The sequence below is a fragment of the Rhinolophus hipposideros genome, assembly GCF_964194185.1.
Source record: "Rhinolophus hipposideros genome assembly, chromosome: 15".
Lineage (NCBI taxonomy): Eukaryota > Metazoa > Chordata > Mammalia > Chiroptera > Rhinolophidae > Rhinolophus > Rhinolophus hipposideros.
The window spans coordinates 23811223-23836318 of NC_138061.1; the positions used below are offsets into that span (position 1 = coordinate 23811223).

General features: G+C 55.1%; 1 protein-coding gene across 8 annotated transcripts in view; it reads right to left on the bottom strand.

Annotated features, from left to right (window-relative positions):
- Positions 1–15490, bottom strand: part of PAX2 (paired box 2) — a gene marked incomplete at its 5' end in the record, with an annotated part of 78443 nt that extends 62953 nt beyond the window's left edge. For 4 of the 8 annotated variants that reach the window (XM_081074099.1, XM_081074095.1, XM_081074101.1 and 1 more), the window contains 3 exons: positions 10591–10788; positions 11569–11734; positions 15231–15490. In XM_081074099.1, coding sequence (XP_080930225.1) covers positions 10591–10788; positions 11569–11734; positions 15231–15273 — 407 coding nt within the window. Of the gene's footprint in view, positions 1–10590; positions 10789–11568; positions 11738–15230 lie in introns of all 8 variants that reach the window. The other 4 variants (XM_081074098.1, XM_081074100.1, XM_081074102.1 and 1 more) reach the window with 3 other exon arrangements.
- Between the last annotated feature and the right edge of the window lie 9606 nt (positions 15491–25096).

A 25096-nucleotide genomic window follows, 5' to 3' on the forward strand; every position in this document is an offset into this window, starting at 1 on the left:
GACAGCAGCAGACCCTAAAACTGCTGGGGATAAGTCCAGGCCTTGGGCCCTCCCTGCTGATAACCACTCAGTTCTTTTAAGAGCAGGCCCACATATGCCTGGCAGGGCTGCTTCCTCCAAAATCTCTCTCCCACACACACCCTTCATCCCAGAGCTGCAGAGGAGGCTGTGATGACATTATTCACAAGCAAGGTTTGCGGGGGTCCGGGGGGTGGGGTGGGGGGTCTCTTCTCCTAGAAGTATGAGTTGGAGGGTAGGAAACCAGGACAATACATCCTGATATTTCTGGGGCATCTATTGCCTTTTGTCCCTCTCGTCAATTCTTTCCACACCTTCTCCTCATGTTTCATTCTATTTGACCTTGAACTCTGGCCTCTCTTTTCATACCAAAATGTGTCCCAAGGGGAACAGCACCTCCAAAAAACAGTTACCTGGCCTGACAGGCCTGGAGACCAGTAGACAGAGGGGCCAGCCCATCACTCCACTCCTGGAAATAAATCCCATTGTATTTGCATTTTAATTTTCCACATAAACAAAGGCCCAGAGTACTCGCTTGGGCAGCATCACTGGACGAATTTAATTAGAAATGAAAAGTTTATAGGGCCCTCTTTAATGCGATTAATGCTCAGTTAACATTTATCACATTCGTATGCTGGCATCGCCTTTTCTAAGCAGCCACTGGCCATGAAATGAATTTCTCTCAACTTTTTTTTGCACCTACCCTGGGAGGTCATCTCCTAAGGAGTCTGTACTGCCCTCCAGGCTGTCTCCTTGGGGCCAGAAATTAGCGGTTCCTCAGAGCCAAGTTCAAGAGAAGGGTGGGGTGCTGGGGTGGGAGGGCCAGGTTGTAAGAGTGAGGTGAACACTGTCTCTCGTAGGAGCTGGACCTGAACCAGGGCTGTACCGTCTGCAAACAGCTGCGTGCTCAGCCCACCAGGCTGGCTAACAGGCTTCAGAGCCTCTTCCCTAATAAAAAGAGACCCCCTTCCTAACACACACATACCCCCAGTGCATTTCTTTGGCCAAAAAGGAGGCTTTAGCTGGAGCTGGTCGACATCAATCCCATCTGGCTCTCACTTCTCTCCTCCTGTCTCTCGACGTCTCTCCGGACCTCTGTTAAGTTAGACGGTCCTTCTCAGGCCCTTGGTGACTGGGAAAGGAACCCAAGTCTCGACCCTGGGGAATGTGTCCTTTTCTCTGGCTCTCCCGGAGGCCAGACAGTCACAGTCAGTGGGAAGGCCTCCTGCCCTGGTGTCAACTCCTTAGGGAAACAGAGCGGAGTGGGGAACATGAAACCTCTATTGGTCCCCAGAGGAAAGACGGCCTTCCTTATCTCCTCAAATGATCTTCAGTCTTCAATTAGAGTCTACTGAGATTGGCCTCCTAACCCAAACTAGCTAATCTGAGTGATAAGGAGGGGGAAAGGAAGGAAAGGGTAAGGGATGGGGGGAGGGAGGAGAGGTATCCTCTCTGCAGATGATAAAAGGAGATAATAGCTTTCATCTTTGTGTCCACCTAAATGCACACTCCCTTTGAGGACCTCACCAGACACAAACCAAGCAGCTGCTACCAGTTTTACTCCTAGTACGTTACATATACCCGCTACCTCAGCATCACACACAACTCCACAGCCTCACCTCTAGCCCAGCAAACGCACGTGTGCATGCACACAGACAAAATGTGCTGTGATGTGGGACCTCTGTGTACCTGACAGGACCCCCACTCAGCAGCCCAGCAGAACATCTATAGTGCCTTCAACCCCACACTCTGCAGATAACATTTACTAACACCCCAAACAGGCAGGCTGTCCAAGTGATGGCAGACTATTTTGTTCTGGGGCCAAACAATCCCTTCATCTTGAAACCTTCTGAACAGTGAACTACCAGCTCCCTGTTCGACAGGACTGACTCCTTTGAAGAGCTCCCTGGAATGCCAGGGCCATTTAGACAGCTTCCCAGGGCATGGATACCAGGCTCAGCTAGATACCACCAGCCCACACACTCTTTCAAAACACAGCCACACCGAGCCCCCAACACATAATCACCAACTTCTTGGTATGACACACAAGACAGGCACCGTGTTGTCCTTAAGAATGAGGATGAAAGGTCACAGGCTAAGGGACAGAATGAGGGTGTCCTCCCTGACCATCTCTGTGGCCTGCCAGGCTGCATACTGCCCACAGGGCTCCTGGTTTCTTTCGGCTTCCTTCACCAGCACAGCAACGACCCGGGGCCAAAAGGGAGCATCAGGACCAGGGAAAGCTGTGCCCACTGCTAGCTCCGACTTGCTCAAGCTCTGGGGCCACTGTTGATATCCCTTCCCACCCTCTTCCCTTATCTCCCAGTCCTCTATGTCCTTCTTCCTCTGATTTCTTGACCCTACTGTGCCTACAAGGTAGGTACAGTTCCCCTTCCAGCCTGCTGCCCTGTTTCACAGCCTTTTTCCTCCTGCCAGAAGCTGCCGGTCATGTCCTCTGGCTTCCTCTGTTCCTGGATGGCTGCAGAGGGAGTTCACTGCAGAGGTACTTGAGCAGGGCTGAAGACAGGCAGAGGAGGAAGTCCACAGCAAAGTGGCCAGAGGCTCCCAGGCGGAAGGGGCTCTAATCTGGAACAGGGGACCTCTTTTCCTCTTGGCCTCTCTCCCATCTCCCTTCTGCCAGGGTCCAAGCTGGAGAAACCTCACTGCAGCAGCCCCACAGCCGTTATGACTGGCCTACCTTGCGGTGTGCCGCCTGGTGCAGGCGCCTGTGAGCTCCAGGTCCTGTGACTTTACCCCCACCCCGATGTCACCTCCTTTGCTCTGTCACCTTTCTCCTCCTGGCTGACCTCCTCCTCTTTCCTTTACCACCTCTGAGCTCCCTCAGTCCCCCTCAGCCTGGTCTACCAATTGCCCAGCGCTCTGGCTTCCTCTAACACCTCTAAGACCTTGCAGGGCTACCAAAGGCCCTTGCTCAGATGCATGGACCCAATCCCCCTTTTCAGGCTTCTGTTCCCTGTTCCGCACTCTCAGATACGCTCCATTCCCAAACAAACCTGCCAAGCTGAGCCAGCTCCGAGACCTCTCCCTTTTCTCTCTCAGCTTCATCCCCTCCTTCCTCACTCTTCCCATCCTCATTCTTACATTTGTCCTCCCCTTGCCATCCACATCTCACCCTCTCCTTCTCTAGCTAGAGAGAATATACTCTGTCCTCCACCCCCCTTCCTCGGGGGCTTCTGGACTACGGGGCTCAGGAAACGTCACATTCTTCTTCACCTGCACTGAGGTTACTGTCTGGTCTGAAGCAGGAAGCTAAGTTGTGTCCAGTTATGCAGACCAGGGGCAGCAGACCGCTGGCCCATGAACTGAATCAGGCCCAAAGATGGGTTTTATTTGGCCAGCACAGAGTTTTTAAAAAACAAATCTTACTGCCTCTGGGCCGGGCCTGTGGGCTCCAGCTCTCACTACCTCTGACTTTCCCTACAAAGATCCCTAAAGGCATTTGTGTTCTGACACTTACAGCTACATGGCATCTCCATCGCTGTTCCTGATTAACACATTCCTCGCCAGTCTGGACTTTTGGACCCTACTTTCCTCCCCCCACATCCCTACAATAAATCTGACCTCTCAGGAATGCCAGTGACTCTCAGTTTCTCTCTCTCTCTCTCTCTCTCTCTCTCTCTCTCTCTCTCTCTCTCTCTCTCTCTTTCTCACACACGCGCACACACACACACACACACACACACAATATCATATTCTCTCAAAAACCAAAAGAAAGGGTCCAGTTATTATTGTGATTGTTGAGGATGAGCTATAAGAAAAACCTGGCTCTATGTCCTCTCACATCTCCCTACCTCCCTCCTGCACGCCTTTTTCTCCTCCCTGAGAGTTCCCAGGTCTACACAGGTCCTTCTCCTCCAGTGCCAGATCATTTTCCTCTTGTTTCCTACATCCGCAACTGCTCCCTTATGTGCAGCCCTCCCCCGAAGGCCCCAGGCACCTGCCTCTGCCATCATGCTCCACATAGTCTCCCAGCCTTCTCCAGTTCCAGCTATGCTTTTCTCCCACATAGTTTCTTCCTTATTTCCCTGGCATCTGGACTATTGGGAAAGAATTTGGAGACTAAAACTTGGGCCTGGCCATTGGGAGAGATTGTGTCTCAGAGCCACTGCCATGCCTGCTGCTGGGGGCACCTGCACACTTGGTGGGTCACTGCGCCACAGATCTGCAGGAAGGGGACTCACCAGGAAAAACATCTTCTTGGCTGCTTATGTGGTTGGTCCCTAACCAGTGCTGCCAACTGGGCTGGTACTCAAGTTTTGAAGTAAAGATGGACAGCTGATTACACAGCTCTCCATCACAGAGGTAGCCTCACTGTAGCCAAGACCCTCTTATTGGGGACTACCTGGAGTCTACTATGGAGTGTTACAGTGCAAAAAAATAAAATAAAATAAAATAAAAAAGAAGAAAGCAAAATTTGGCTCCACTTTGCCCAAATTCTGAAATGAAGAATCTGTGGCCCAGCTGCATAACCACCCAATGGCCAAATCACTGCCTCTCTGATTGACCTGAAGGGCCCACAGACAAGGAGTCCAGATGTCATCTGTGACTGCAGGTCATGTCCTGTGGGCCTGCCTCCTTTTCTTCCTGTTGGCTTCAGAACCCTTTCACAAAATAGCAGAGACACGCTGGTGAGCGTGTGTGTAGGCACGCGCGCGCACACACATACACACCCCGAAGCTATCAAACTCTGTGCCTAGAAACCATTGTAAATATATTCAAGCTGCACCTTTACAGCACCAAAAGAAATAATCTGTTCTCCAGGAGGAAAACATCTCAACCCAGTAGTTGAGTGGTACACAGATAAACCCAAGGTGAGTTCATGTCCCACCTCTTTCACTTGTTATTTGCACATTGGTTGTGAGACAGTGTTTCCCATTCTTCAGATCTGTCAGAGGAGCTTCTCTAGACTCACCCACGTGTCTGGGTGAGCTGACTGGCCACAGTTATACCTAAAACTGCTTCCCCTGCAAGAATCTGAACTCTGAACACCTGGCTTAAGGGCGGAGGTAGTGAGAAGAAACAGCAGGGTTTCAGAGAATTGGCAGGCCAGGTTAGCACCTTTTACTGCATTCTTTTAAAGAACAGGAAGTGAAAAATAAATTATTTCCAGTATACACAGTTCTTTTACTATAATAGCTGTAGCTTTCAACCTCAGGTAGCAACAAGGAGGGGCTAAGAATAGACCTGAGCATTAAGAGGCAAAGTTGCAGCGAAGCTGAGCTGAAGATCTAAAAAGCTGGGAGGAGATGATGGCTTAAGGTGTTCTTTTCTCAGTCCTGCTGAGAAGGCTGGGAAGCAAGACCCCTATCCCACTTGAGCTCATAAGGAGCCTGCTCTTCAGAGTGCAGGCTCTTGGTCGTGGTGGTGGTGGTGGGAGGATTGATTCATCTTCTGCACCAGTTACTACTATCACTGCTCTTCTCTGGAAGCTTAATATTCTAGCCCACAAGCACATACTATCACATAAACAACCACGTGATCCCATGTGTACCAGAACAAGTCCATTTCCCAACTGTTCCCTCCCACCCCAACTTCCAACGGTGCCTCTCGTCTCCCGTATCAACTCTGCACAGTAATTCTCCCCTTGTGTCAATATGCTCACATATCCTGCTCTCAGCCAATCTACTGCTCTCCCCTGCCACACCCCACCCCCTCCCCAGTACTCACTTCTCCTGGCACCCAGTTTCCCTGCTCCTGCCTTTCCCATCTCCACTTGGCTAATTCCCCCTGTGGCCCCTATATTGAACTGTTGTGTTGTCCATTTCCCTGTGACAAGGGCTCTGGTTACAGAGTTATTGATTGGTTTTCATGCAGACAGATGGGCCCTTCCCGAGTTCCCATCGAAATCCCTGGCTGTATGGGTTGATTGTTGCCTCTCGGGGTGTAGGATTGCACTGGAGACCACCCTCCACGTAACCTCCTTGGCCCAGCCTATGGACGGTAATAAATGGAGGCAGCCTGAGCAATAATAAAAGCAATTGAGTAGGTTACCTGTGCAGACACAAGATTTATGCCTCTTCATTTTGATGTGATTGTTTTATTGAGTTCTCAGAATAGTTGGGACACCATTTGTTTATTTAGGGGTTTCCTTCTCTTTCCTTCTTTGCATAACCCTCCAAAATCCACCTGGAACTTTCATGGAGAACAACCCCTCCTGTCTTCCTCTCCTCAAGAGTTACCAGCTGAGGTAAGAACTCAGGGAAACCAGCCATTGCTCTCATCTGAAAGCTATTTTGTGGCCTGAACACCCACTCTAACCCAGCCAGCAGGGAAACAGACCAATATGACTGCTGGCCAAGAAGTCTAAAATAACTAAAGGAACAAAACTGGCTTTTTAGGAGGACAACTCCAGCTCATTTTAAGGAATAAGAGAATCAACAGTCATACCTGTTCAAAGTGATTTTAATGATAGGTGACCTCAGCAGCAAGAGACCCTCTTTGGGAAGTGACAGGTAAGCAAATGTTTCTCAGACAAAAACTGACATGTGTATTTGCTATCTGTGGTCCGGTCTGGTAGGCCCAGGGCCACAGAATGCAACTTCTCTGTCTATATTTCTCCCATTCCTCTGAGGGTAGAAATCTTCTTCTAAGCCCATCAACTTGCCTTGCCTCTTTGCCATGAGACCAATAGCCTGACCAGCAAACAGCAGCAAGTGTATGGAGATGTGGCAGGAAATGCTACCCCTCTGGCCTAGCTTCATGCCAAGCTAGATCCAAGTGTCAAACATGCAGTGTTCTAGAACCTCAGTTTCAGAGGGGGAGACACAGACCCTAAGCCCGAACACGTCCTCAGCACTCCCTTGGCTAGGATGAGTGGCTCGCAGGTTATTTGGAAAGGTCTTTCAATGAACAGCTGGTAGACCACTGCCACTCCACTGCCAGAGCTCTGATGAAGACCTGAGAATAGCACTGGGGCTATAGAGCCTTCTTGAAGCCAGTGCTGCCCCTGCTAGAATGAATATGCTCTCTTAGAGCCAAACAGGTGAAGAGAGAGTGTCGGTAGCAGGTGATCTGTGAGAAATGGACTCTGGAAGAATCCACTCCAAAGATCTAGGGACAGGGAGTGCCCTGATCCCAACGAGTGTAGGGCAGGCTCAAAAAGTTAAGACAGTGATGGCCTTCTCGTCAGCTCATTCCAAGAGAGTGCCCTGAGGGAACTTCAGTAACCCTAGACTCTTTCTGGAGTTTGTGCCTGTTCTTTCAAGGAACTGTATTCTCTTGTTCTCAGAGCAACAGCTAAACCAGAGACTTTGGCATATAATCCGGAAAATCTTTCCTGCCTAGTCAGTTGCTCTGGGATGTAACTAGGTGACTTTTCCCCATTCAGTAGCACGGATCTCCCTCCATCTCTTCCCCCCTGCAGGCCATTTCCCACAGCAGGTTTCAATGTCAAATCACCTGTTTATAAACACCTGCCCTCTACCACCGCAGTGTACAAGCTGAAGAACTGGTAACTCCATGCTCAACGATCAGTCACCCAATTGAGAATGATTCAGATAAATTCCATAGACTAAGCAATCCAGTCAACCCTCTGGATTTTTGACAGTGGTCTCTGAGGGTGAGGGTGAGGGTGGGAGGTCTCCCTGACCTACTCCTTTGGTTCACAGAGGTATTTCTATGAAGATTTGCCAATAGAGAATGTGGGTTGGCTGTCCAAACCTTTATCGTGATGGGATCAGAGAAAGCCAAACACATTTTTAAAGCATGAAAAGCAATTTCGTTTATAAACATAACAGCATATTTCAAGTGCGGCGACAGCATCTGTTTTGAGGAGGAAAGGATGAAAAACCTTACAATTTGGCTCAGGTGGGTGAGCATGTGTGGACTTCCTTTCTTGCCAACCACCGGCACGTGCACACGCTCACTCATAACAGTTATGAAGTCCCCGACACACGTGGGCAGCTCACCAATAGTTAAGCTCTCGTCTCAAGAACCACCCGTTCCAATGCATCGCACTTTCTGCACAGGGGAAAATCTCCAGGCTCTTCCCACAGAGAGTGAGATTTCACAAACTTTCTGACATCATAAGCACCAGCAGAAACACCCGCCTTTGTTAGGCTTTAGGGTGAAACAACACACCTCAGACAACCCTTCCCCCTACAGGGATGAAGCTAAGGGCATTAGGCCCAGATGCATCCCTCCAGCCCCGACTCAGCAGCACACTGGGAAGCCCCAAGAATTCTTTCCAAAATATGAACCACCACGGTAGGATTCTCTCCCGAAGCAAAATTGAGAATACGCTGACTACTCCTTGTTGTCAAAGCAAGCTGGGACGCCTACCTTTGGACCTAGGGCTGTCTGCACATGCTGTCAGTGGCTTCCCCATTCCTCTCTTCCCACTTTTTCTCCATCTACAGCCACACCTGCCCACAGATGGCTATTTCAGTCTCCTTGCCCCTCAGGTGACAGGGCTCCACACTGACCAGATTCTGCAGCTGTTGGAGATTGTCAAGCTGAGGCCATTCTTTCTCCCACTCTCATTTCACCTAAGACTCACTTCTGTACTTTCTCCCAATTCTAACAGATGCACTTCAAGGCCTCTGGAGCTTGATCCTGGGGTCACCTGTCCCCTGCTTTTCAGGATTAGAGCATCCCCAAACTTTTACCTAAGCCAAAACCATCTCAGCCAGTGAGGGGTATATGTGGGGGAGAGGGAGGCAAGGGGTGCTGCCACCACAGCTGCCTTGATTACTCCAATCCTCCGCCCAACAAGAGGGGCAAACCGTCTTAACCACACATGTCATGGGTTCCTCCAAAGCAAATCCTATCACGAACAACGGCATGTTCTCCAGAACGTCAGCACCAGTCTCAGCACCATGGCTCCTCAGCAGGGCTGTTCACCTCCCAAGACCCCAGTTCCAACTCATTCCCAAAACCAATAACCAGCTAAGAGGATAAATCTCTGGAAGACTCAGAAAACAACGCTTTGTCCCCTTTCCTTCCCTAACCGCCACTCCAGCTTCAGCCCCAAAGCTTCCCCAGCCGCCTTTTCTGGCTTTAAAATGCAAAAGACTCATTACCCCCACCCCTCAAACCACCCAGTGTCTTTCTCCAGCTCCTTTGGAAGGTGTCTGAATGTCAAACTGCTATGCTTTCAATACCTAGCTGAGCCAGGCCCAGGGAGCTGGAGGGTTTTCTGAGGGTGTATAATTAGCTGATCAGTATTATGTTACCCTGTTCATAACTGAATAACCATTTTAATACAGATGGCACACACCGGGATAATTTCTGGGGTAGCCTCGCAGTACGTTACAGCACGAGAGTGGCAGAGGGAATCTTCTTTAGCCAAGGTACATTCTACCAGCTAATTTTACCTGCTGTTTTCAGGATGATTTGGGATAATTCCATATCATTTGCAAAATATTAAAAAAAACACACCTTGATACGTGATGCCAGTTTCAGAAAAAAAGCACCATCTGAATTATTAGTTATCCTGATAATGAGCCCATGAAGAGTGCAAAGAATAACAAGGGTATGAAACCCTTAACCCTCATCTCATTTGGGGATTTGCCTTAAAACGGGGGGCAGGGGTTAAAAGGCTGGCCAAGGTTATCTGGAACTTGTACAGAGTCTCTGCTGATGTCAGGTTGTACAGTTCTGTGATGGTAAAGCTATCCTGGGTTCCTGCATCCAACTGCTGCTTATGTGTGCTATACCCACCACAGACAGACAGATGCATTTGCACATTGGCCAGGTGTATGTACATGGAATGTGTAAACGTGTTCTCCCTGGGGGCATTTTGGAATGGCTTGGGGAGTGGGATACTAACTATCTTCTGCTATTATATGTTGAGCTGACTCCAGCCTATGTTACCCCCATGTGCCTGAGCTTGTCATCAGTGCACACTTAGGCTTGGACATAAGGACCCAGGTGGTTAGAGGCATCTCCTGAAGTTCAGCCTCAGAATCCAGAGTTCTCCCTCCCTGCCTGGCGTCCCTCTCCTTGTCCAGCCCCTCTAGTCCCTGCCAATTGCTGGCTGGAGGTTGGCATTTGCTCTGCAGGCCTAGATATTCCTGCTTGCAGGCCGGAAATTTGTGCAGAGCTGGCTAGCAAGGTCTGGGCTCCGGGGAGGCAAGCTTTGTGGGAGTTGGCAGGGAGGGTGGGGGAGCCAGTACAGGCAGCTGCCCCTGGGGAAGGGAGCATGCCTTTAGAAAGGGAAGTCTGTTTGGAGGCGATGAATAGACACTGGTCGTTTTAAAGGCTTCGGCTGTGGGCTGTGATTGTCTCTGGATACCAAGGCGCGTAATCTTGGAGTCTTAATTACCACAAACACTTGGATTCATTTCCAGTACTCCGGCGGGAGAAGCCTGGCAGGGAATACCCAGCCCTAAGCTGGAGACAGCCCTGTCTGTCTGTCTGTCTGTCTGTCTGTCTGCCTGCCTGCCTCCCAGGTGCCCTTTCCCTACCCCAAAGACGTTAGAGCTGGAAGTTGGGGAGGAAGGGCAGAGGCTGAAGAAAGAACCAAGATTCTAATATCAGGTGCTGGGGTGCCCTAATGGGCAGGAACTGGAAGCTGGAGTCCCACCCTATAGCCAGGGGTGGCTTGCTCACCTGTTGATAGAAGAAACGCTGGGCACGGTGTCATTGTCGCAGATGCCCTCAGCCAGGAGCCGGTCGCGGATCTCCCAAGCAAACATAGTTGGGTTCTGTCGCTTGTATTCAGCAATCTTGTCCACCACTTTGGGCGTTGCCACTTTGGGCTTGGAGCCGCCAATCACTCCGGGCTTGATGCTGCCAGTCTCGTAGTACCTGCCCCGGGAAGGCCGGCGGAGTCAGGGAGAAGCGACCACGGCAGGGGCAGGGGGGTGCAGGCTCCGGAGCCGCTGAGCCACTCTCCCGCCTGAGGCAACCACGCAGAGGAAAAAGGTCCAGCGTGGTTGAGCTGGCTTCCAGAGGGCGCCTGGCTAGGGCAAGGGCGCATTAGAGGATGAAGGGGAGGGTGAGAAGGACACTCCCTCCAGGAAGGCGGTCATGCCAGGGGCTGCCAGCACACCCGCTGGAATAGGCGCCCCTGGGAGTGAAAGCCGGACCTTTCATTAGGGAAGAGCAGGACGAACAGCGTTTCCAGGCCTCCAGGCTGACAAGGGCTGAGGCACCACCTCCAGCCCTTTCCCATTGAGTGCAGAGTCCCTATGAGAACCAAAACCCTCCTTCTGTCTACCCACTGCTGATTTTTCTGCTCTTGGGGACCCGTTCGCTCCTCACACTATTCTTCCAACCCCTCACTCTGCATTAACTCTGCTAGAAGAGGTGTCCCTCCTTTACTGAAGACCGCAATCAAGCTGCCTCCCGGTGAGGACCCTAGAGCTGGGAAAGCGCTGTATGACCCTGCTCCACCCTCGCTCCTAGGGCCTCGGCCACCACCTGAGCGCCCTCTCCAAAAGGAGCAGCTCTCCAGATACCTCGGGGTCGGGCATCTCCCTCTCCCGCTGGCATCCTCGACTTTTAGCTAAGTCCTAGGGCTGGAGACCCAGAGCCGGCGGGGGGAAAGAGGCAGGGCGTCTCCCAGGGGCAACTAGAGGCCCTCACCTGCCCAGGATTTTGCTGACACAGCCGTGGCTGACCCGCAACTGCCGAGAGATGTCACAGGGCCGCACACCCTGGTGGGCCAGCTCCACGATGCGCTGCCTCACCACGTCGGGCAGGGGCCGGCCGTTCACAAACACCCCCCCGAGCTGGTTCACACCCCCGTGCCCTGCTGGGGAGAGACAAGAAAAAAAACACAACACCCCACACACAGCAGGGACGAGCCATTAGACAGGGTCCGCGGCCCAGGACGTGCGAAGGAAGCAGGCAGGGCGGAGGGGCATGTTCCCGGAGCCGCCGGAGAACCGTGGCCCGCAGACCACAACGCGGAGGATTGGGGATTGCACCTGCTGGCGGGGAGGGACGCGGCCGCGCAGAAGCTAAATGGAGGGCTGGGAAAGAACGTGGCCACGCAAGGGAGAAAGGGAGGGGAAGAATGGAGGCGCAGCGCAAGAGAAAATAGGGGAGCAGGGGGTGACAGCAAAGGGGGAATGAATGTCAGCAAGAAAGAATGTAGGAGGGAAAAGGAAGGGCCAGGCAGAGGACGGAACCTGCAGCGAGCGGGATCCCGCCTGAGCCGCACGCTAGAGGGAGTCGTCGGTGCGTGCGGGGCGGCGCGCTTGGAGGCGGCTGATTTTGGGGGGTCTGGGTGACTCCGCACACAGAGGGACATCTCTAAGTCCCTGACATTCCCCTTTTGCACCCTACCTTCTTCCTTGTATTTATTTTTAATTGAATTGGGGTTTTCCCACCTCTTTCCCTGTGTTTTTGTTTTGTTCTGGTTTTTGATCGAATTGTCCTTTCCTTTATGTTTTCTATCTTCAGGTATTTGGAGGGTCCATATTTTCTTCTCGCCTCCCTAATGTCTAAAGCTCAGAGAAAGCCGGGTGGAGGAGGGAAGACAAGACGTAGGGGCCCTGAGTTGGCTGCGCTCAGGCGGGGAGGCAGAGCCGAGCAGCGCGTGGCGCGGAGCAGCCAGAGGACGCAGGCTGCTCCGGCTCGCGCGTCTGCAGCGCTGCGCCAGGCTCGGCGCCCCCGCCTCGCCCAGGTCGCCTGGTACAGACCGCCCGGGAGAGTTGAGGGCTCACGGGGCACCCTGTGCAGCCAGCCCAAGCCGGCTCTCGTCCCTCCGACCTCTTAGATCTCGGCAGCCGCCCAGGACACCGCACAGCCAGGGCGTTCGCTCGCCTGGCCAAGAGGAGGGCGCTGGGTCTCCAACCCGACTCCAGCTCTGGCTTTCCCCCTCGGAGGCCAGGTGGTTACCGGACGCCAGGCCTGAGCGCGCTGCCCGCTGCCCCATTCTCTCTGGCCTAAAGCGGTCCAGAAATCCTGCACTCAGAGCGATCAACCCGCAGCCGCAGTTACTGAGCCATCCAAGCTCAGACACTTCTAGCGGCCGAGTTGGGCCGGACCGAGCCGGCAACCTGCCGCCCCTGCCCTACTGGCCTCAGGCGACATTCGGAGAAAGCGGGGACATCTGCGTCCTGCTCAATTCTTTCCCGTCCCCTTCTGGGGGGAAGGAGAGTAAGGGCGGTAGAAATCCCTGGGGAGAGGCGTCAGATCTGGAGGCTGTTGAAGGCCGGAATCTCTTATTTGAACCCCCATCTCCGCTAGTCTCCGCACCTCTAGCCCCACTCCTCACCCCTCCCTGCCCTCCAAACCCGGACCATCAATAATTTAGGCCTCGGGAGAACTCGCGTTACCGGTATGAAAAGGCGGCAGCTGCGGGCAGATTAAAGATGAATAATTCAGCTTCCCCGGGCTCCGGGCCCGGCCCCTCGTACCCAATCTAAGGGGTAGGAGTAGAAGGGGGCACGACAGGAGTCCAGGACTGGGGACCGGAGCCGGCGCAGAGTCGGGCCTGGAATGCGCCACTGCCGCGGGCGCCGATTCCGGCTTCGGCGACTTGCCTGCTCATTCGCAGCCAGCGCCGTGGTCTCTCCCTTCCTCCGACCACCTTCCGCTAGCCTTGGTCCTCTTTAGGTTTCAAAGTGGCACCCAGTGGGCGGCCGGGATTCGGCAGGTCCCCAACGGCATCGGCCGGAGAGGAGTGCGAGAGTAGAGGCAGCCGGGCCGGGAGGCCGGCGGGCAAGGCGAAGACGGCGTGTGGACCCGGTTCCACTACCTCCGAAAAGAAGCCTGGATTTCTGGCTCTGCTCGGGGAGACTCGCGGCAGCCCGAGGTCCCTGGCTCGGATTTCCCGTGCTTGGATATTATTTAGGAAAATATATTTTATCCCGGGAGTATTTTTTAAAGATCCTCCCTGTAACGCTAAATGTATACTTAGAGAAAAATTCAGCTCTCCCTCCTCGGCTCTTTTGTCCGAAGCACAGATCCAAGCCAGGTCTAAAAAGTTTCCCTGTGAAAAGTTACAAATTATCTTTAATTATTAATCTACAGAGGAGGAGATGGTTTTTATTTAGAATCTATTTATCTTTCTAAAAGTCTGGGGGAAAAAAATCTCTGAATTGTTTTCCAAGCTAAAGACATATGATATGAATTAGATAAATTCAAATTTCATCAAAATAATTCCCTCTTTTCTTATTTTTTCATTTATTTTTCTCCCGTCTTCTTTTTCTGTCACATCCTTTCTGTTTTCTTTTATTTCCTTTCTCTTGTTTTGATTTCTCTGTCCTTTCTCCCCAGCTTTGGCATTTGCCTTCCTTTTGTTCTCCCCCCACCCCCACCCCCTCACTTTCTCCCTTTTTGCCTACCCCCTGGCCGGGAGGCTGGCTAAACGGTCCTGACCAGAGAGTGGGAGGTGGGCAAAGAGCCTCCAGAACTAGAAGCAGAGCCTTGCTCTGCCCAAGGGCCGCCTGAAAGACTCCTCTACTCCATCTCTCACTGACTTCGATTTTTCCTTGGAACCCCTCTTTGTTTTTAGAGCACCTCCTGGAGAGAGGGGTAAAAGAGGACTACTACATCCTGCCAATCTCAGACTCCCAACTCAAGGAGGAGAAAAGGGGAAGGAGAGGAAAGGGAGATAGAGGAGAAAAAGAGGACAGAAGTATTGCAAACCAGCCTACAAGAAGCCTTGGCTGGGCTGGCAGGGCACAAGAGATGCTGGGAGCTGAGGGTCAGAAGGGGGCACCCCACCCCCCACACTCTTCTGCCTGACTGTTCTGACACTGAGGGTGCGTAATGCTGGGAGTCTTCTCCTGGACAACCACACTCTAAGTTCCAGAAAGGTAGAGATGAGGAGAGGGAGCAGGAGGAGGCAAATAGAAACGGGGTGGGAAGGGAGACAAGATAGAGAAAACACAACACAAGCAAAAAGCCCTGAAAACTGCCAGCGCATTAGTTCCCCAGCCCAAGGCAAGAGAGTGACCAGGGAGTAGGGTGGCTGGAGCCTGGATGGGGGTGCTGTGGATCCAAGACTTAAGAAAGAGCAGGTGGAAGGAAGGCAGGCAAGTGATGGGCACCAGGGAAGGTAGGAAGGTAGGTAGAAGAAGTATGGGTGACAGAAGGCAGAAGAGAGGGCAACTGGAGGCTTTAGAAGCAACTGGGAAAGGAGGGGAAGAGGAAGAACGAAAGGGGGCACTGGGAGAAACCAACGTGGCCTCCAAGATGGGACCTGAGCACAGGGGGCCAGGGCCGCGGCAGGACGGGACGGGGTTGGGACAGGGAGCCCCTCGCTGGGACAAGAGCCGGGCGCCGGTACTCACGGTGCATCGCGGAGAAGGGGTCTGCTTTGCAGTGCATATCCATGGGGAGGCAGAGGAGCGGGAGCAGCGCGGCCGCCGCCGCCGTGTCGCCTCTCAAACTCAACTTCAGGACTTGAGGAGAAAAGGGAGGGACGGTGGGGGGGTGAGCAGGTGCCCGGCTGCCGCGGGGCGCACAGGGGTTGAGGGCGCCGCGCTGCGCTCCCCGCGAGGACTCCTCCGGGACCCGCCGGAGTTGGCAACCGTAGCCGCCGCAACTTCCCACCGTCTGGGCTCGGGGCTGGGCGGTCAGCAGAAAGGCCCAGAGAAGGCGGGTCGGGCGGGGGGGAACTGGGGGCGCATGGTGCTGGCGGCCACTGCGGCCAGGGCTGAGGCTGGGAGGGGGAGGCGGCTCGTTCAGTTCCCCTGGAACCTGGTCATCGGAGAGGCAGCGGTCGGAGAGGACGAGGCGCTGGGGCGGCCCGAGGGCGCCGGGCTGGGAGCCGGGCCGCTCCAAGTGCCGGTGAGTTGGCGAAGTTGGCAGAGAAGTAGCAATCCTTGGGTTGTCCGAGCGGGCGCCTTCGGGAGGGGAGAGCGCAAGCTGGGCCCCCGCCCCCGGAAAAGGCAGGCGCACTCCGCCGCGGCCGAAGGGCCGGGAGGGAGGGAGGGAGCCGAGCGGCGCCGGCAGCACTGGGCTGGCCCCAGGTGGGTTGCGGCTGCGAGGAGACTCGGCCGGAGACTGGAGCCTCGGCTCCCGGTGTGTGTCTCTCTAAAAGCTGCAAAGCCCCCTCCAGACCCCCTCCTCCTCCCCGCGCCGGGAGATGGATGACTTGTCAGACAAAGGCAATAGATTCCACCACTCTGTGATTCGCTAGTGCCGGAGCCCCGAGCTTCGGTGAGGAGGGCCCCGCGCCTGTCACTCCGGGGCCGGCGAAGGGAGGGGGGGAGGGGGAAACGCCAGGGAGGAGGGAGGGAGGGGAGCGGGCCAGGGGGAGGGGGAACGGGAGCCCGGGATTAAAACTACACTGAGAAACGAAACTCGCCGATAAGATAAACGTTAGATAAGGATAAAGAGCTGCCAGTCTGATGAATATTCAGGCAACGACGCAGGGCCGCGCAGCGCACCGCGCTCGGAAGCCTGGCTCGCTGTCCGCACTCACCGAGCCCTGCGGTCCACCGGCCAGTGCCCGTGTGGGCCACGCCGCACCGAGCCGAGCCCACATTCCTAGTCTTAACCCCCCTAGTCTCCGCTCTGAGTTCCCTTCCGTGCCTTCCTGGTTTTTCCTTCCTCTCTCTGGTCCTTCCCTTTCGCCTTTCCTTCCTGAGGTACCTCTCCACCCACGCAGCCCCCAATTCTCATTCCGGGGCAAAGTGCCGGGCAGTTAGTCCTGTCCTGTCCCACGCGCGGCTAAGGGCTTCCCTCGTCCCCTTACCCCTAGGGGTCTGGGCAGCCCAGAACGCTCGGTTTAGAATCGAGCTGGAGACCTAGGGAGGACCCACCTGCCTCAGTGGGACCCAACGGACAGTGGGAGAGCCCGGGGACTTGGCTCCCGGACCCTGGAGTGGCCGAGGAGGAGAGCTTGGGGAGGGAGATAGTGCAGAACGGCTGGTCGCTGGCGGCAGAGAACGCGAGACACCAAGGCTGGCTCTCCCCGGCTGGGGAGAAGAGGCTTCGAACGAGGCTGAGAGCCGCCCCCGCCAGCTCCGCGGCTCCGGAGCCAGCGCAGGGGGCGCAGCGCGCTCGGCCGGGCCCCGCTCCTGCCGGAGCCGCTGGCCCAGCCTCCGCAGCCCTTGTCCGCACTCGCTCCCTCTCTCGCTCGGGTCCGCTCGCACGCACCAGGCAGGAGAAGCCCTTTGTCTCCTAACTGGTTAAGTACAGAATATCCGGGAGATCTTTATGAAATATTTTCCCTCGTCTCATAAATCATCTTGGCACTTCAGCTGATGTTTTAACTCTCTCTCCCTCCTTCGTCCCCTCCCCCTGCTTCTCTAGGTCTACGAAAGGGCGGCTCAGGGAAGCCCGCGCTGCGCTCCTGCCTCCCGGACTCGAGGCGCTTCCGGCCCCTGCCAACAGACCCTGGCGCCCGCGGAAGCGCCTCGGACTCGCGTCGCTGTCCCGCTGGCTGGAGCCCAGGTGGTAGCTAGGATGGAGGCCGCACCCGCCCGACTCAGCCAGAAGGAGACTCCTACTGGGTCTCCTACACCCGGGTTTTCTGGGCGCCCTTAATCCTCGGGCGGAGCTAGCACCAGGCTCAGCCCAACTGGGTTCTGAGCCTCCCACTCCTTAGGGGGCCGGTTCTGCTGGGATCCTAGCCTTTGCCCTACTTCCTGGATCCTCCTGAGCCGGATCCGCTTGATCCACCTGCGGGGTACCTTCTAGGAGGAAAAACCCCTTTCTACCTACCCCTCTCTCGCAACCCCTACCCCCACCCACTTCCCTTGGCGGCCAAGCTGGTTCCCTTGGGCAGGAGGTTGAAGGCGCAGGGTCCAGCCTCGAAGGTCAGTCTCTTCCTCTCGAGACCTGCAGATGGCGCTCCCGGGTTTGCTTTGGCTTCACAACCCCACGAACACGCACTCACTTCGTGTGGCAAGTGAAAAAGGAAAACAGAGTTCCCTCAGCCCAAAGGGAAAGGCTCCCAGGCCTGGAAGTAAAGGGCTCTCAGGTGGTATTAGCTGGTACAGCCTTGGGCTTCCTTCTGGGAGGTAATTAACCCAGAATTGGGGTGGGGGGAAAGTATCGAGGAAGGGTCCTTACTGAAAGGAGCTCAGAACTCAAGGAACCCTTTGCCCCACCTCTCCCTGTGTTGGTCCAGGAAGTTAAGTTTTGGGGAGTCTGAACTATTGGAGAAGCAAGACTGTGGGAAGAACCCCCTCCTCACATAGACTCACAGATTTTTCTAGAACCAGCTGGACACATCTCTGTATTACACATATGATGAAATGTGGATGCAGACCACAGGCATTAGAAAAGAGGCATCTTCACCTTTTGCAAAGATGGGAACTTAATGCACAAAGTATGCTGGAAGTTGTTCTTACACACCTGTCCTTCACATGTACCTCCGGAGAAGTGAACACTTCCTTCATGATAGTTCTAAGATTCTAAAACTCCCCCCTCCTAGGAACCTTCCTCAGCACTGCACTAGCTGGACTCTCACCTTCCCCCCAAGTCAGCCCCTGGCAGCTTCCTCAGCTGCAGCAGATTCCTAGGGCTAGAAACCTGCTCCCTGGGGATTAGAAACCCTTTCAGCCAGGGCTCTGCCTTCTCCTAGCGCTCCGGGCTGAAGGGCTGGCCTACAGATTTCTCTTTAGGCACTGTCCTCTCCCTGTGATGCTCCATTTCCTGTTCTCTCCTTTCTTCTTCTATAGAGCCTGGTAGAGGAGAAAAAAGCAAGAAGGAAAAAAGGGAAGAAGAAAGAAGAGGAAAAAGGAAAAGAAAGAGAAAAAAAGAAAACAACCCAACCCCAAACACAACCCCGGCTCCAACCTGTCAGGGTTGGTTGCTTTTCCCGTCTGCCTCTAAATGAACCTTTTCTCTCTGGTGTTTTCAAAGCGGCCCTTCCACCCCCCAACCTAGGGGCATTTACACTTCAAACAAGGCGCCCGCCTCCCTGCGGAAATTTAAAGGCAAATAAACTTTTGGGGAGTTGCTCTGATACCCATCTCGGGATTTGCTTCATTAGCCGCCTCTGTGCATCTGATCTGCCCAATAAATCTTCCTTGTGGATCTCCGTTTCTTTGCCTTCTCCGCTCCCTTCCCTGCCAGTCTTGCCTGGCGCCCGGCGCCCCCGCCCTCGCCTCCTTCCTCTAGTGGAGCTGCGGCCCGCCTGAGTCTCCGGTTGTCTGGAACCTACTCTCCCAGGGAGTAGGAGGCGGTGGTCTCCGTTGAGATCCTCTTTTCTCCCCCACAATGGACACATGCACAGCCCCCCCAAGCCAAAACAAAGCGCAACTAGATCCCCCAACTCCAAAATGCGTTTCTAGGCACATTGTGCATGAAGCGAAGTGCATGTGTAAACCCTGTCGCTGTCCCCAATTGCACCGGCTCCTTTCGCCACCCTTCTGTTCATTTTCCGGTGTCCCGGTCCCTGGCCCAGGGCCTTCTGCCCCCGCAAGGAAAGGCAGAGGCGTGGTTGCCTCCCCTCCGCAGGCAGGGCCCTGACCTCGAGTCCAGGCGCCCGACCTCGAGCTGTTCGGGAAGGCGGCTGGGCCGCGGGGGCCCTAGCGGGGGGGGGGCGGGGGAGGACTTGAGAGCCCCCCAGCTGCGCCCCGCCCGGGTGGCCTGGGCCTGCCTTCCTCCTTCTACTTCTGACACCTCCCGGGAAAGGCGAGGGGAGCTAGGGCCTGGGCTCTCAGGGAGGGGATTAGAAATTCCGAAATTAAATGTATCTCCCTAGGAAATGCTCCCCACAGCGCGGACCAAATTAAACGCATTAAAGTTCAGGGCGGGGGGAAAAAGCTGTTTAGAACCGAGGGGGGAAAAACTAGTCCGAAGGGAAGGGAAACAGAAATGGAGGAGGGTAGCGCAGTGCAGATGCGCCGCAGCCGAGCTCCTTTCCTGAATTATTCCCAGTTTTGGAAGTCACCACCACCCCCCACCCCCCCCCAAAAAAAAAGAAAAAGAAAAAAAAGAAAAGAAAAAGAAAAGAAAAAAGGAAGGAAATAAAAAGTTCGTCTAATCATCCAAGTCCGGGCGGCCGCGGCCCACTCGCCCCCAGGGTCCTGGCACACGCGGGGAAGCACACTCGGAGATCAGATCCCAGGCAGCGGACGCACGCACCGGCCCCCTCTCCAGCTCCGCCGGACCAGCTCCCGCCTGGCCTTGTCCCCTCCTCCTCCCCATTCTCTCCCCGCCCCTCCCCCTTCCTAGCCCTCTGGTCACGTTGGAGGATGGTTTTTTTTTTTTTTTTTTTGGAAGAGCTTCTGGTACAATATGGAGCACCATGGGCTGCAATTTCACACTCCACGGCACATTCCCCCTAAAGCTACTTTCCTTTTTTTTTTTATCTAAGACCCCCTAATTTCTGCTTCCTCGCTCCCTCCCTTGCTCATTCCCTCCCTCCTGCTTGTACTCTTCTTTTCCCGCTTTTGTTCCTAATATTTGGGCTCCCCGAGAGAAGCCCAGGGGGCCTGACTCTCGGCTGGCCCCGCCCGCTCGGTCTGTTGGTCCTTTGGCGGCCCCGCGCACGTGCTGCGCCTTTATCCTCCCCTGCCCCTCCCCCTTTAACCCGGCTTCTTCGCACTAGAGGTCCAAGCGACACGCCCGGCCCTTCGCAGCCCTTTTGAGGGGAAACGACAATGCTAGCCACTTGGCCACCAAAGCGGCCTCTTAGCGGCACGGGCCTGCCGGGTGGCTGCCGCCGGTGGGTCACCCGACTGAGGAGCCGAAAAAATAGTCAAGCCCGGAGGAAACGGGCCGTCAGGTCTATAGGGTAGGAATAGAGGGATCTGTCCAACAGAGAACAAGCTAAGGGGTGGGGCAAGAGGCCCGTGAGGCCCTGGTCAGACCTGGACACTGGCTGTGTCCCCACCCACCCACCCCGACACTCATGGACCTCTGTACAGCTAAAGGGACCACTCACCCCACAGCCCACGGGAAGGATCAGCTGCCACCACCTGCACCTTTGCCTCTTTGAGCCTCAGTTTTTGCGCCTGCAAAATAGGGATAATTACACCTGTCTTGCCTATCCGTGGAGCTAGCCACTAGGAAAGCATTTTGCAAACCAAACATTTCCATAGTAGATGAAAGAATAGGTGCCTAGCTTTCTGAACTCTTAACCTTCCACTGATAGAGAAGGGAGGGATCTGGGCGCTTAGGGAAGGCAGGGGATGGCATTTTCCATCCAACTTCCATCCTATAAAGGTAACTAGAGGGTTCCTCACCGCTTTCCTTCCTGTGTTCCTCTTCTTCAGGAATTTTTTCTTTCCACTAACTATACCACACCCCATCCATGTTTACCACTCTGCTCTCTATCTTTCTGCCACTCGTTCATTACCGCTTCTTCCTGCACCCACTCCCCACTGCAACAGCGCAGCTGCTACAGGAGCAGTTAAATTCTCCCCTCCCCCCAACAGCCGGGTTAATTGTGGCCTCAGGCGCGGTCCCCTTTGGGCCAGTCTGCCAAAACCGTCGGGAGGAGCTGGCCCGTTGGCGGAGACGTGGGGAAGGAAATCCCGTCCAGTCCGGTTCCAAACAAAGAAAGTTGGTCTTCCCAGGACCTGCAGTCAACCTGCCAAAGCCAGAGCAGAGATGAGACAGTGGGGAGAGGCCTGACCAAGGGGAGGCGTGGTAGGGAGGAGAGGCGTGAAGAAGAAAAGGACGTGAATGGAGTGCTGAGCGAATGGAGTAGGCACCTGTCTCTGGAAGGCCTGCAGAGGCAAGTTTGGGCGATGCCGAGGTCCCCACCCGGCCCAAAGTCCCTTCCCTTCCTCTCCAAGCCAGGGTGAGAGAGTCTGAGTGAGGTTGAGCGTCCGTGGTGAAGTAATGATTAACCCTCTACTCAGCCAGGCCCTGAGCCAGCAGCCTGACCTGGCTTTGGTGGAGGGAGACAGTGCCGGTGGGCTCTGGATGTCCCCGGCGCTACCCGCCACTGCCACCGCGACGAAGGGGGCTGCCGAGGAAGGGGGCAGGCGGTCGCAAGTGGCAGCCAAGAGGGAACGGAGTGCTAAAAGGGGGAGCGCAACTCCAGATTTGGTCTGCCAGGCAGACCAGGGGGAGCGAAATAGCCACAGCCAGTGTACAAGGAAAGGAAGGGGCCAAATCCGGGCGAGGGAGCTCGGCTCCGCAGCGCGAAGGAACAGTTGGAGAGGGGCGGGAGAAGCCCGGCGGGCTGACTTGTCCGGGAGTTGCAAGCAAGCACCAAATCCATTCTCGGATCCATCCGCGCAGCCTGCCCTCCCTTCCTCCTCTTCCATCAGCTGTGCGGTTGTGAGGAGCAGGCGGAGAACGCGTCAGAGCCGGGAGCGGGTAAGGCAGGGGAGACCCGCCAGACACCCAGGGAAGAGAAGCGCAGGGCCGCCCAGGCGGGGACGGGCTGATCGGCTCCGTGAAGTGGCAGCAGACAAAGGACCGGAGCGGAGAGGAGAAGGGGAAACGGGGGAGAGGGGGACTGATGAGACAGGAAGAGAACCAAGAACAGGGCTCTGGAGGACCCGGCGAGGTTGGTCTACTCCTGCCGCCTCCGCCCACTCCAGCCTGGAGCGGGACATCCCGGGAGCTCACTCCCGCTGGGGTTCCTGGCCCGCGGGCCTGGGGTCGGGGCAGGGGGTGTCGCTGTGGCTGCGGGGTCCGTGTAAGTGTGTGGGTTAGTCTGTGTGCGCGCTTGTGTGCGCGCGCCGGGTTAGTTAGGCGGGAGAGAGTTGGGAAGGGGAGGGCCTTCGCTGTCGGGTTAGACCTCTGCCCCGGTGGCTGCAAGCCTCCGTCCTTCACCCTCGCGGTCCATAGCCGTCCATGCCCCGAACTTGAGACAAAAGGGCTGAACTGAATCCCTCCGGAATCTGGGCAGTGGCTCTTTCTGGAAAAAGTGCTTTGGTTTGACACTTTAAGGGTTACCCGCATCCAGGAATGTTTCTTAACTTTTGGTAACTGTTCCTGAGGGACGGGGGCGGGAAGATGCAAAGTAAATCTCAAACAGAAAAAAACTCGGATCCCAGTACCCGCTTCGCCACCTCTTAACCAGAGGGGAGGTCTAGACCCGCGGCTAACGAATATATTGAAGAAACTGACTAATGGAGGGAGGAAGCCTCTTTCAATTTCTAAATCAATTAAGAATTTCTGTTGTGTCTCCTTGGGGGCTGACCGTCTCTTGGTGAGGGGATCATGGGAGTGTGTGTTTGAGTGCTGTAAGAGTGTGTAAAAGGTGTGTTTGTGGAGAGTGGGGGGTGGAGAAGCGTGTCTAGGCAAACAGCTGTGTCCCCGGCTGGGCTGAGGTAGGAGCTCAGGACCCAGATCCAGCACCTCCCCCTCCTCCCTCTGCCCTCAGCTGAGGCTGCTCGGAGGCCAAGGCCTCTGCAGCCTCTTCCAGCGGGGCCACCAATCAATCCTGCAGGTCAACACAGCAATTAATAATGGGGTGAGGAGGCCTGGCAAAAGAGGGGGGAAGGTGTCAGGCTGTGTCTCCCCCAGGCTCTGCGGGCCCTTCGGCAGGACCAGGGAGTGGGAGGGGTCTCCTAGGGCAGAAAGAACCCTGGGAACTCAGTGTGAACCAGGGAATGGGCCCAGGGTCCCAGGAGGGAGAGGCAGGGGACCAGCGACAGGGATCCTGAGAGCCAGCTGGGACAAGCCAGAGGAGTAAAAGGGAGGACATCAAATAAAGGTCTTGTTTTTATGGTTCTGGGGGGGTATACGCGCGATAGCCAAAGACCACAATTGACACTAGTTGCCTATTCTCTCTCCCTCCTCTTTCCCTCGCTTTTTCCTGCTGGTTTTCGCTGCTCCCGAGAAGGCTCAGCCGCACTAAATAAAACCCGTATCCTTCGCAAACCCGGCTGCAGCGGTTGCGCTCGGGAGTATTCCAGGCACGCTCGCTGGCTCTAGTGTGTCATTGTCATTTTGAACTAGCTGCACGGGGCCAAAAAAGGCGCCGGGGACCTCTGAGGACGCCCCCCCCACCCCCAAGCTGTGCACTGGCCAGACGCGTATAAGGTGGAGGTGAGGGCAGAAGAGCGGGAGGGGGCGGTGAAGAGAAAGAAAGAGCAAAGGCCGCTCGGAGGCTGCAGAGCTCGGTGGGGCTGCTTCGAAGGGAACAGTGATTTCCTTCTGATAGAAACAGCCCTGCCTCCTTCCCAGTTCCGCAGCTCCTCCCCACCCTTCCCCAAACCACGACTGGCTGGAGTGCGATCTCTGAACCTGCAAAAGCGGGGGGGAATGGGGAAGGGAAAGGGAGTGCGGTACGCAGCTAGTCTTCCCGGCCGCTCTTGCACTGAACAGCCGCTACTGGTAAGCGCTCTGGTCTGGTCTGGAGTGTCCTGAGCACCTGGAAACTTGGGATAAGAGCCCTGACAGGCGGTCAAGGATGTCCCCCAACGCTCTGCCTTCTTCTTCCAGCGGTGCTGGGGAGGGGGCCTGGCTGCGTCTTCTGGGAGACTAGCCTGGACTGGGAACCAGGTCCACGCACCTCAGGCCTGCAAGGCAGGGAGAGCCGCCCTCCCTTCGCGAAAATGGAAAGTGGGAGTGTAGGGAGCTTCAGCAGACAGGGCAGGGAAGGAAAGAGGGGTGGGGGCAGGAGGCAGCAGGAGGCAAAATAGATTCAGACAGAGGGAGAGAGAAGCCCTGTGCTGGAGAGGAAGAAAGGGGGAGAGAGGTTCCCAGGAAGGCCCAGCCATTAGGTCTGTCCTTGGGCTGCATATTTATACGGTCGAGGGGGTGCACAGATGGGCTCTCAATTGAATTCCATCTTCAACACCATCAGAGATTGATTTTGTACTCGCTTTTAATTTTGCCATAATTAATTAGATCATTACAACTGTTTGCTATTGATCTCCCTACTTAAACCTCTGGTGCGGAGGGGTGGCCCGGAGCCCTAAAAGCCCAGGAGGCCACAGTTGACACTCCTGGGGCTCCGGATCCCCCAGCGGGGACAAGGCCCCCAAGGGGGAATGGAGGTGGTCCAGGGACTGGGCCAAGAAACTAGAGGAAGGGCAGTGCTGAGGGTGGAAACTGGATTATCAGCTGAAAGAATTAGAACCTGAGTTGGTGAGGGGTGGGGGAGAGAGAGGGAGAGGGAGAGGAGGAAGGAGATTTGGGGGGGAAAGGAGGAGTGAGGCAAAAAGGGCCTAGACTTAGTCCTTGACATCTGTGAAATTATTTGTAAACTATTGGAAACCTGATCCAACCGTCTCCCTCCCCACCAATCCAAAACTAAATTTAGATCCCTAGCCCCCCAACCCTGTAC